General features: G+C 42.3%; 1 protein-coding gene across 1 annotated transcript; it reads left to right on the forward strand.

Annotated features, from left to right (window-relative positions):
• Positions 1-387: 387 nt before the first annotated feature.
• On the forward strand, positions 388-12352 carry LOC147210467 (anosmin-1-like). Its single transcript, XM_086130328.1, has 13 exons — positions 388-646; positions 1974-2021; positions 5402-5467; positions 5573-5795; positions 6683-6867; positions 6975-7104; positions 7396-7601; positions 7682-7808; positions 7905-8012; positions 8344-8432; positions 8928-9099; positions 10638-10843; positions 11781-12352. The coding sequence occupies exons 1-13, from the start codon at positions 416-418 to the stop codon at positions 11934-11936; spliced, it is 1947 nt and encodes a 648-aa protein (XP_085986454.1). The 5' UTR covers positions 388-415; the 3' UTR covers positions 11937-12352.

Genomic DNA, 12352 nt, shown 5'->3' on the forward strand with positions numbered 1-12352 from the left:
TGAATCCGCGCTGAATCAAGCTTTTGGTGATGCTGAATTCCACTGCAGCACCCCCCCAATTAGGATTTCCTTGGCTTTTTGAAAACGCCTGCTGTAAGAGTTTGGTGTTTTTCATCTGAGGTGGGAGCAGCAGGCCCACTGATGAGTAGCTTGTCAAGAACAGAGCCTCTTTGAAGAAACTTGCAAGGGATAGCGTAAATTGTTTCATATTGGAGCAGTGTGAAATCGATGTGTAAGAAAACGCATTCAAAAAATACTACAAGAAACAATTTAAATCACAGTGCATCACATCCTCAAACTGCAACTGTTCACACCTCCTGCATGTATGGCACTCCTCCCCCAGCTATAAATTCATGCTTGAACTGAGGTTCTCTCATACGACTCACGCACTGCTCTCTCACAAACAAGGACAAGAATGCAGGCTGCCATGCCGAGGCGCGTGCCACAGAGAAGTGTTCTGCTCGTGCTCCTCTTCGTCTCCGGTGTCTGCACCAAAAAGCTGCTCCAAGGCTCCAACCATGACGATGATGATGATGATGATGATGATGATGAGGACAGCAAGGATGGGGCACCCTGGCTGGAGAATTTCCCGAGCGCACGGTGCATGTCCCGTTGCTTGAGTTTGCACAGCGCGGCAACACTGCAGGTAAACTCGGCTTTCCTAAAAAACTGAATTTCAACTGCACTTGAGTCAGCATTTCTTGGGTTGTCTTCTTGAAACTTATTGCTATTGTGAATTTATCCAGTCAATTGTATTTTTATTTCTTCTTTTTTGCACTTAATACAACGCGGTATATTTGGATATGCCACTGTTTTTTGAGGTCGAAAAGAACCCCACAACAATGACATTATCCTATACTGTCCGCCACATGACTGTTATAGTTCGACACCTTTGATTTATTATTGCTGCATGTGAAAATTTGATGTGACACTTGTCTTTAAGGCAGGGGTCTCAAACTCTGGTCCTCAAGGGCCGCTTTCCTGCTCGTTTTCCCGTCTCTCCCTGCTGCAACACACCTGATTCAAACGATCAGGCCAAAACAACAAAAACCAAAAACAAAATAAATAAATAAATAAATAATTGAATGGCATTCATCCCAAGATGGTCAAGTTGGCTCGGTACATCATCAAATCTGCCTTTCCAATCATCAACAAGCCACCGTTTCCAGGCAATTACATAATTCTAAAAGGATCTGACTCGATGAATGAGGCAGCCAGTGCCCGTTGAATTGTGCTTTTTAATGTTTTGGGGGTGGGAGGGGAGTCGGATAATTTATTGTCAAATAGACTTTCAGTGAAATTATAGTAAAGGGTTTGAGTTATGATGTCTAGAGTTAATGGATTTAATGTAATGTATATAAATATACTTTTTGGTCCTGTAGTATTTGGACATTGACATTTATTATGAATTCATACACACACCACCAATATGAAACAACAAAAAAATCAAAATAGGAGACTAAGACTAAAAAAAAGACACCTTTCGAAACTCAGCCATGTTATACCTTCATTTTCGAGCCAAATATCACACATAAATCAGAGTAGATTTCGCATTCCACTCTGATCACAAGCGATAATCTGACGAGCAGTTGCTTCCTCGGGCGTTTTAATTTCCGAATAATTTACTCTCATTCTTCCACATTTCACTGTCGTGATGACAGATGAGGTGCTTTATCACATGAGGCTCACTGAAGTTTAATAAAGAACTCCGAGTACAAAAAGTTTCACAATCTGGTTATCGTGTTTTCATCAAGGACAAAAAATAAATAAATAATAATAATCTTCAACTAAAGAAAATCTGTACCTGTCAATCATCGCTCGTGATTTATGAAACACCCATCATCTTCTCCCATCGTGTAATTAATTGCCGAAAACGTGATCACAGTCGGACAAATTCTTTTTGTGCTTCGTTCTGCAACACAGTGACGGTCGTGACATTTCTTGTGTAATTCTTTCTTTCTGTCTCCTTCCAGAACAACGTATCGCTATCCTGGTGTCGTAGGCACAAAGAGTGTACAAAGGTAGGTCCTTTTTTGGCAGTACATTTATTTCAAGTAATTTCGTTAAAGATTTAGGGGGGCAGCCGATGCCGTTTGAGATGTCAGCGTACAGGAGCTTTTTCGGACAAACGATTCAGTTCCAACTTGCAGTTTGTCGGGCGTTTGAATGACATTTGCTAAAGGATTGGTCCACCGTTCCACTGTACAATATTTTCTTGTTAACTCTTGCTCTCTATCGATATGTGTTTAAAAGTGTGTTTGAAGACCGTAAAAAAAAAGAAAAAAGAAAATAATGAAGAGACATACACGGTCGACACACATGCCTATGGAGTACTACTACGAACATCTCTTCATACGAACTTTTCAAGTTACGAAACGCCACAACAGAAAAATATTGCCTCTGGGTCCGAAAGAAATTTCAAGACACGAAAGGTAAAAATAAAGGCTGCTTCGAGTTTCCTGAACGCAACATACTTATAGCTGCTCTGCCATTGGCTATGACCTAGCATCTTCCTGGCATCCCATTGGCTAAGGGGGACCTCTACCGTATGTGTCTTTGAATGTAGATAAATAGATAGATCTGTGTCGATGCAGCGTCCTCGTCATTCGCCCCTCGGGCCATGAGGCGTTCCAATAGTTTTACATAAATATGAATCACCCAGAAAAAGTGTTCCTTAGTCGGGGTGATCGCTAACTATGCTGATGTCTGCTTTGGACATTTTCGAAGCATTGTTAAAAGTCGACAAAAGCAAACATCCTCTGATCAGTTCTTTAGAAAACGTCAGGCAAAAAACACTTCCGAGAGAGAACATGAACTGAAGAGGGCAAAAAACGATGAGGATGCAGTTAAAAGTTAAATGACCATCATTTTTATTCTTTACCCTGGTCTTTTTTTTTTACACTATCCACATCTCTCATTTATTGTGAAATAATCTAATTGTAACACGTATTTGTTAGATATTTTGATGCATTTTTTTGCTTCATATCATTCATGTCTGAATTTTGGGGTGCTTGGAACGGATTAGGGCATTTACATGGAAAACGCGTGTCTCCTTAAAAAAATTTCTAGCAAAGAAATTTCTTCCAGAACACATTATTTTCGTAAGTCCAGGTACTTTGAAATCTTTTTTTTTCCATGTCTCCTTGGACAGCTGCCACTGCTTCAAAAACAAGATTCCAACTCATAAAGAGTATTCTACACTGTGGTAAAGAAAATGACCAACTACTCAAATATCTTGCAAATGCGTTCTTTTGAGGAAAGAAATTTGCAAACTCTGGTCTTCCACCCAAGGGCACAGAACATGAGTCATGGCGTCTCCACTCTCCGGCTCGAGCTAATGTGCAATTTCCTCCTTGCAATACAAATGAAGACTTCGATTCAACTCTGCTCAATAGACTAATGTCAAATGGGAGCGTTCCTCCAGCTCGGCCCAAAAAGTTCCTCCTTTTACTCGCGGGAAAGCAGGAGCAGAGTGATTGATTTCATCTAGAAATGGGGCAGAAAAGGAAGCATCGCTGGGATTTACCGAGCCAGTGACGGCACAAGAAGTGGCAATGTCATTCTCTATTAGCGAGGCGATTTCTTTTCGAGGCCCGCAAAGGGACGATGAGAGATGACAGGCCAAGCGTCGCGTTGTCAAGTGGACAGCGCTGTGCTTCATGCGCATGCAGTCAGCCAATTATAGCTCCAACTCTAAAAAAACGACTCCTGAGGTTATCTAGACTCGTGGATAACAAACTTTTTTTTACATCAAGTACCACCTCAAAAAAAAATACAGAGCTCTCCAAGTACCACCGTAATTATTCACCTTAAATAACAGTAGCGTAGTAGGACCAAGTATTCATCATTCATCAAAACGAGGCAGATGTAAAATCATTGGATGGCGCAGTAACGTGCTTGGAATTGAAACGGATTTACATGGGGCAGGAGAAGTGAACATATCTCTTTTTTCGTCAATGGACGCTCGAGCTTCTTGTTTAATTTTAAACTTAACTTAGAGCAAAAACCTGCACATTTTGAGCATGACGTCTCTGCTCCACCTCTATCATCTTTAAGTGCTTCAAACTACAATGTGTATGCTGGAATAGTGGTTACGATTGCATGACTGTCCGTGTCTTATGTGTTGTGTTACATTACCATATTTTGTTATTTTGGTTGGTTCAGAGACGTCACGATCACAGCATGCATGACATCACGGATATGAGCAATAAATGCATTTGGTGCCATCTTGTGGCACTTTGGTGTCCCAAGCCACTATGATGAAGTCAGTTGAAGAGTTTCCTTCAGACAAAAATAGTGCTTGGCTGCCATTTTGTGGAATCCATTGGCAATTACAAAAATTTTGAGGGATGCATCAATTGCTCACAATTTTTCACTATTTAGGCAAGGCTAGGTGGGAACGCTGTACAGTGGTGCCTTGAGATACAAGCGACCCTACTTATGAGCATTTCGAGATACGAGCTGTCTTTTTCTGTTTTTTTTTGCCTTGACTTGTGGGCAAAAATTTGAGATCCGAGCGCTGTAAGCACTGAACTCAACTCACTTCACAACAAGCAGTAGAGGCTTCAATTATATTGCACCTCCCAGTGAGACGTTGACTGTCACATTAAAGATCAAGCCAAGAGGATTAAATCCCATCACTTTGCTTTCACTTGCTTAATGCTAACACATAATAGGAAAGACCGTAGACTGGCTACTAAATGCCATCTTTGTGGAGACATTATAATGCTTTCATCAATGGATATTATTTTCACTCAGATGGCGCAGCAATGCCAAGTTAGATAATACAACAATACTCACAGGCATATGAGCTTTATCCTTTGCGAAGAAAGATTACCGTGTGTTCCGCACTAAAAGGCCCACCTAAAAGCCTTCAATTTTCTTAAAAGCTCACAGTGCGCCTTAAAATCCGATGCGCCTTGTGTATGGTCATTACGGTAATAATTCGACCCCAAAATGGCTCCTTGCTCGAGACATGCTGACAAGGCAGAGTTCAAACTTAAGGCGATCGGTTACGCAGTCGAATACGGAAATAGAGCAGCGGCAAGAGAGTTCAACGTTAACGAGTTAATGTTATAACTTGCTGTTGGTTAAGTGAACTGTGTTGCTGCATTATTAAAAAGTTTTACTGACATCTGTTCGTTCTGTTGGTGTTTCCTTGAGTGTAGCTCCATCTAGTGGATGTATTGTAGATTGCATCTTGTAGTGCAGTGCGTCCAATATATGAAAAAAAAAAAAGACAAAATAGGCCATTAAGTCAAGGTGCCTCTCACAATCTAGTGGGCCTTTTAGTGTGGAAAATACGGTATTTTATTGCAGTTTACTGAGCAGCGTGTGAAGCAAAAGTGGACATTAAGTCAATACCCCGGAAACTAATATTTCACTCCCATCCCTTCAACAGTGCCTGGATCCCTGTGAAGAGTCCTGGTCCACGAAAAGGAAGAGCAATTGCAAAGAATTCTGTGAGGTAAATGCATCATCATATTGTCCATCCTTTAGGCGCACTTTGCACAAAATTGTTGAAACGTTCGATGATGTAGCGATTGTCATCCATCCCCTTTTTGTATTCAAGAAATTGTTTGGCGTGAACCACTGGGAATGTGTGGCCAGCTGTGAGTTCCTGCAGACGCTGATGCAGGTGAAGCAAGGCGGCTGTCCGCCTCCGCACAGGGCCAGTGGCTTTGCGGCCGCCTGTGTCGACAGCTGTGATCGCGATGCAGAATGCCCAGCTCAGAAAAAGTGCTGCTCCAACGACTGCGGTCACACATGCCAATCTCCGCAAGACCTTTACAAAGGTGAGTGTGACACGCCTGCGCGGACTATCTGTGAGGAACCTTTGACGTCTCGAAAAGGTTTGTAATTGCCCGTAGAGAATAAGGCCCAATGGACAATGCCAGATTGCTATTAATGCCTTCGTCACATCCCGGCTGGATTACTGTAATGCACTTGACTTTGGAGTCAGCCAATCCTCCATGAAGCATCTCCAGTTGGTCCAGAATGCTGCTGCTCGCCTCTTGACTGTTACTCGTAAGAGGGAGCACATAACGCCTACTTTGGCTACACTGGCTTCCTCTACATTTTAGAGTTCTTTTTAAGATCCTATTATTTGTTTTCAAATCTTTAAATGGCCTCCTTCCACCTTACCTCTCTGAGCTCCTCCGCCCTTACACACCTGACCGGTGCCTCAGGTCTGCGGACCAGACACTATTAGAGGTACCAAGAACGAAGCGGATGCTCAGAGGGGACCGGGCCTTTTCCGTTGCCGGTCCCTCTCTCTGGAATGACCTTCCACTGAACATTCGGCAAGCCCCCTCGCTTCCCATCTTTAAAACTGGTCTCAAAACTCATTTGTATTCTTTGGCTTTTGACTCAGCATGACTCAGACTTGATTTTAGTTTGACTGTTTTTGTGCTTTCTACTGTCTTTGTTATTAAGTCATTGTTTATTGTTGTATATATGATATTCGCTCCATGTCCAGCACTTTGTATACAGCGGCGGTTGTTTTAAAGTGCTCTAGAAACACAGTTGAGTTAATTTTAAAATGTTTTGGTTGTAATTCCTATCCAAGCAATCAAAGCAACAAACTACTTTAGATTCCCACTGATTTGTGTTTTGAAGCCTACTTTATCAAATACAGGACTGTACTTTTAATGCTGTTTCATGGCTCTCATTAATCTCCCAGGGGTTCCCCTGAAACCGAGAAAGGAGCTGAACTTTGAGGAGGTTGCGCCTGGCCATTTGGAGGTGACCTGGTCCTCCAGGTTCAATGTATCCGCAGAGCCTGTGGTCTACATCCTGCAGACAAGGTGGAACTTTGGCATTCAGCCCAGCGATGATGCTGCCGTTTCCTGGCATGCGGTCGCACAGGTTCGTGGGCCGCTTTCCCCATGTGAGGCTTCATGTTGTGTCCAACCACAGTCCATGTTGTTGTTGTTGTTTTTTTTTAACCCAACGCCACACTTGTTACTTGTTAGACCACAGAGCAGAGAGCCCGATTCTACGACATCCGACCAGGCCGCTGGTACCAGTTCAGAGTTGCAGCTGTCAATACTCACGGAACCCGAGGTTTCACCACTGCTAGTCGACACATTCGTTCCAGCAGAGGTCAGCAGCCTTTTGAATGTTTGTTAGCTCTGTTGTTCAAATACATGTTAAAGTCCCTGTAAAAAAAAAAAGTCTTCTTAATTTGAACCCTGCAGAATTTCAATGAGCTAGCTAACAAACGGTTAGCTAGCTAGCTAACAACATATCATAATTGTGCGACTGCAGGAGGTACAAAATTCATTTCTTATAGTTTATAAATGATGTACACCCTAAATGGAGTTTTGCCATGACAAGATGAATAGACTACCGCATCATTTTCCTATCTTGTATATTTCACATCTCCATCCTCAGACCCCTCTCGCCCTCCCGCACCAACTGAGCTGAGAGCGACCAACATAACGTTTGCATCGGGCCACTCGGTGCAGGTCCAACTAGAGTGGAGCATGCCTGAAGACCTCGATGTCCCCGTTCACCACTACAAGGTCAGCTGGACATGGACCGCTATTGGTCGGCCCGCCGCTTCCTCCTTGACCAAGAGGAAGAAGCGAGTAAGTGAGGTAAGGGCCGCCGTTGCAACCACTTTGTTTCTGGAAATGGACAAATAACGTCATAAGACCACGAGTGCTCTTCTGCACAGAGGCAGGTGGTGCTCGGCGACATGCGGTCCGACCGGATGTATCGTGTGGAAGTCCAGGCTGTGTCCTACTGGAAACAATCTCAGCTGAAAGGACCTCGGGCCATCGTACACATCAGCACTCAGCGCAGTATGTACCATATGTGTGCTCTGTTTGCTAGGATTATTGTGACTCATGCTGATGCATCGCCTCGGAAGGATATTTTACGTTGTATCCATATTAAAGATGCCAGCGTCACACTGAATTCCTCCACGGCCGATGTCCTGCATGTGGGGGCACCCTTCTATCAAAATGGGCAGCTTCAGGTTCATATTTACTGGCAGAGCAGCACAGGTGTGTATTAAGTGCATGATTCATTTTTCAGGTGCAAGTATGCGAAATTTTATTAATGAAACAGTTACATGCATTGAAGCACACACGCTCAATTCATGAAAGAACAAAATAGTCAAAACGAGTCGTAGCGAGAGTTTTTATGAATCTTAAATTAATAAAATAATGAATACAACATTTTTTTGTGTTAAATGTTTATCACATATTTAAAAAGGGTGTTTCTATAACTTTCAATGTGATTTCCGTGTGTGAGAGTGCTATTTTAAATCTTAAACTATAAAACCAAACATTTTTTTCATGCAATTTACACTTTCTGATCGTATTCTGTGTGTAGACCCTTCAGTTGAATACTACAAGATCCAGTGGGTACCAGAGTATTGCGAGCACAAACAAAACACTGTGAGAGAGAAGACCAGCACACAGGTTACACATCATTTCTAAAAGTTTATCTACATTTTGGGGCGGCCAGTGGTTAGCACGACCGCCTCACAGTGAGGAGGCGCAGGGTTCAAATCGGGTCCCGGCCTCCCTGTCTGGAGTTTGCATGTGCTCTCCGTGCCTGCATTGGTTTTCTCTGAATACTCCGGTTTCCTTACACATTCCAAAAGCATGCATCTAAATTGTCCCTAGGTGTGAGTGTGAATGGCTGTTCGTCTCTGTGTGCCCTGCGATTGCCTGGCAACCGGCAACCGGATCAGGGTGTCCCCCGCCTACTGTCCGAAGACAGCTGAAGTTGGCTCCAGCATGCCCCGCGACCGTCCTGAGGATAAGCGGATTAGAAAATGGATGGATGTTATGTAGAAAAAAAATGATTTGGTCGTTCGGTCATGGTTGTGCATCACAATGGGAAATCTAGTTGGATGAGGAAATACGTAGCCAATAGCTGTAAGTGAATTTTATGCATTGGCTTGATCCCAGGAGACCTTCACCAGCCTGCAGGGTTTGCTCTTCTCCTGTAAGTACAAAGTCCTACTGCAGCCTGTCAGCAGGACAAGTCGGCCGCCAGTCAAGAGCGTCTGCTTCGTTACGCCTTCCTGTTCCGCCATCCGAGCCAAGAGTCCAAGACCCATTGCCTGTCATGGAGAAACCCGTAAGGGAGCTTTCTGTTAGAAGCATATTCAAGCATCAGTTCGGTTATCATCACAACTACTGATGGACAAGTAAAGCTTCATGAAGCATTTCTGATCTTTTTGACTCCTCCCTCCATGGCACTCTTGGTTTAAAGATGCAGTGCAATTTTAATCCATTTCCACTGCACTAAACTTCATATAGAACCAAGAGCACCATCTAGAGGAGTCAAAAAATATAGCATGTGCTTCATGAAGCTTCATGAGCAAAATCACTAAGCATAGCTACCTTCACCATGTGTTATCCATTTAAACTCAGCGTGGGGGCTCTCAAATAACCCCTACGAAGTGTGAACATGTTCCATGGACCCCCCCCCCCCCCATAATCCTAACACCAATTAAACATAACTACCATGTGTTGGGCTGCAGCCATCGAATACTTTTAGAAAGGAGTATTCTACGTCTGATCATGGATGCCGTGAGGGAAGACATGCAGGTAGTTGGAGTCAGAGTAGATGATGCAGAGAACAAGGAAAGATGGAAATTAATAACTCGCTGTGGCAACCCCTGAAAAGGGACAAGCCGAAAGGAGAAGAAGAATCTGACAAAATAAATTTGTCTTATTCTATGCATATTAAATTCAATAAAGTGATTAAAAGTATACCGGCATCCCAACCAGCTAACTAGGCTATAGCTAATGCTATTTTTGTTACCCTTAGTTTGTGATTGTAGCCGTGCTATTGTGTAAGCCAGTTGTGCTTTGCAGTAGACACAGCTGTAGCTTCTTTTTTAAAGTGTGAAATAATTCAAAATGTTGGACATTCTTTGTCTTCTATGGACTATTTCCTCCAGGTTAGTCTCGATTGCGCCCACTAATTGCAACACGGAATAGTGCATGCGTCCGCAGTAACATTAGCCCATGCGGAGAAATGATCCATATGAATCTCTGAGGCAGAGATTTTGTGTTGGCCTTTAAAAAAAAAAAAATAATAATAATAATAAAAAGATGTAATTTTCCAAGTTAAAGTTTTCATGTTATTTTATTAGTCAAAGTTTAACAAGGGAAGAAAGTCATATTTTAACATGCCTTTTGTGCAAGTGGGGAAAAAGATATACTCTCTCTAAAAAAAAAAGTTTTTATCTTTTGTTCGAAATATTTATTTTTAAATGAATAAGGCCTATTACTTTATTGATGTCAGATTCATGTGCTGATACATCACGTTCGTATCAATGCTTTTAATAGGCCCAAAGCTCAGGAGGGGAGGTGGAAATTATTGCTCACCAATCTCCATATATAGGTTTGCAAGTTCTTTTTTTATGTTTTTTTTCTAATACGACTTATTGTGTATTGGTCATTTTGCAGACCCTCTCGCGCACCCCCATCCAAGAACCCCCGTAGTGTAATGTCAGTACTGCACCCCCCCCCGCCCCTGTGGTCTGTGCACAGTTCACTTGAGTGCTTCCTGCTGTGCAAACATAACACTGTATTGTACACACGGAAGCACTATGCATAATGAATTGTGCTTTCAGAATTGATAACAACTTGAATCTCGTTTTCCAGCGACTCCTCGGAAAGCTTTGATCAAACCAACCAACCTGACAGTTACCTTCAAGGTCCGTGGCAGCAACCTGACTGCAGTCTTCAACTGGCATATGCCCGCCGGACCATCTCGGCGTCATCTGACTGGTTACCAGGTGACCCTGGTGGAGGTCACGTCAACCAACCGACTCACAGATGACATCTCCCATTCGCAGATCTTAACCCCGGTCAGTACTTGAGCACAAGCACGTGGGTTATTCCACAATTGGACTTTTCCTGCACCCCCCACACCCCTTCCCAAAAGGGCAACCGGTGACAAACTGTACCAAACCGATCGTGCAAGTGAGCTACACAACTCATGACATTAGCTAATTTCCTAAAAATTCTCTTTTTTTTTCTTCATATTTTTAATGTTTTAAGATGTAAAAAGATGTTTCACTCAAACCAACACAACCTTCTTACTCTTGTGACCAGAAAGACATTATAGCAGTGGGTTCCTTTTTTAACGAGGCTAAGTTTTTTCTTGACAAGCGAGCATATCGTCTAGCACAGCTAGCATGTACTTTTAAGCAAAAAATTTTAACATTCGCATTGATTTACAACTCTGTTGATGTATTTTAGGGAACTATTAAAATTCATTTCGCATTAAAATCAAATCTAATTTCATTTAGTTCATTGAAGCATATTCAGCAATATTTTGTAACTCTATAGCTATGCTTATTCTTGACAAATTAGCTTTGCGGCTAGCACGAAATCATCGAAATTGATTTCCAACCCTGATAATGTAATTTGAGTTATGGGGATATGAAAAATTAGTATTTAAATAAAATGAAAATTATTTAACTGTAAAATATTTATTTCATCATATTTTTAAATCGATTTTTTTTCCGACTGGCTGAGTGCCAGTGACAGGGTCATGCACTGCAAAACCATATGACATAAATCTCATAAAAACTGTTGATGAGTAAGCAGGATGAGTCAAATTATGTGGTTTCCTTTTTTTTGGAAAATGTAACGATACAATATCCAGCGTATAGTCAGTTAAAAAAACAAAACAAAACAAAAACCTAGTTCCCAAGTTGTCCTCCAATTCTGGAATGACCCTTGTGCAAAATGTTGCTTTGCTTAACTCACCTTCCCCGCATGCTGTGTTTTCCATCACAGGACGTTAACGTTCTGGCAGTTTCGGACATACGCCCCGCCAGTGTCTACCGGTTGGGTATCCGGGCTATCGCTGCAGACGGCGAAGGTCCAGCCATCAGCAGAACCTTCCAGACTCCAGAATTCCAACATGTGTTAAGGCCTAGGAAATACGATTGATAATCAAGCAAGATGAGGAATAGCGCTACAATTAGCCAGTCGCTCAGAGGAGCTGACCTGACAGCTATTTTGGAATGCGCAAGCATTGAAGGTGGTGTTAAGCCTCAGCTGCTAACAAAGCACCTAAGACAAAAGCAACTCCAAACGCAGAAATGCAACAATCAGTCTTCCTTCAATTGTTCCAACTTTGAAAACGTATTTAATTTCCTGTTGGAAACCCAAGTGTTGTTGGCCTTTACTGTCCTGTGCATCACCTTAGAATGAAATTACAAAAACATTGTAAAGTGGTGAAATTATTCTTGTTAGTGTATGTTATGTATATAATGTCGAATGTTATCTTCTGTCCAGATGTGTCTACGAAGAGTGCTATTGTACAAAGATTCAAAACGGAACAAAATAAACCCTATGGCCGCGTG

The sequence above is a fragment of the Hippocampus guttulatus genome, chromosome 1 (genome assembly GCF_054856545.1).
Source record: "Hippocampus guttulatus isolate MCC_2025c chromosome 1, RoL_Hgut_1.0, whole genome shotgun sequence".
NCBI lineage: Eukaryota > Metazoa > Chordata > Actinopteri > Syngnathiformes > Syngnathidae > Hippocampus > Hippocampus guttulatus.

Excerpts from the sequence above, each read along its gene's own strand:
- LOC147210467 (XM_086130328.1), top strand. The coding sequence starts at position 416 with ATGCAGGCTGCCATGCCGAGGCGCGTGCCACAGAGAAGTGTTCTGCTC. Across the intron at positions 2,022-5,401 it reads GGCACAAAGAGTGTACAAAG|TGCCTGGATCCCTGTGAAGA; the intron begins GTAGGTCCTTTT and ends TCCCTTCAACAG. Across the intron at positions 5,796-6,682 it reads TCCGCAAGACCTTTACAAAG|GGGTTCCCCTGAAACCGAGA; the intron begins GTGAGTGTGACA and ends TTAATCTCCCAG.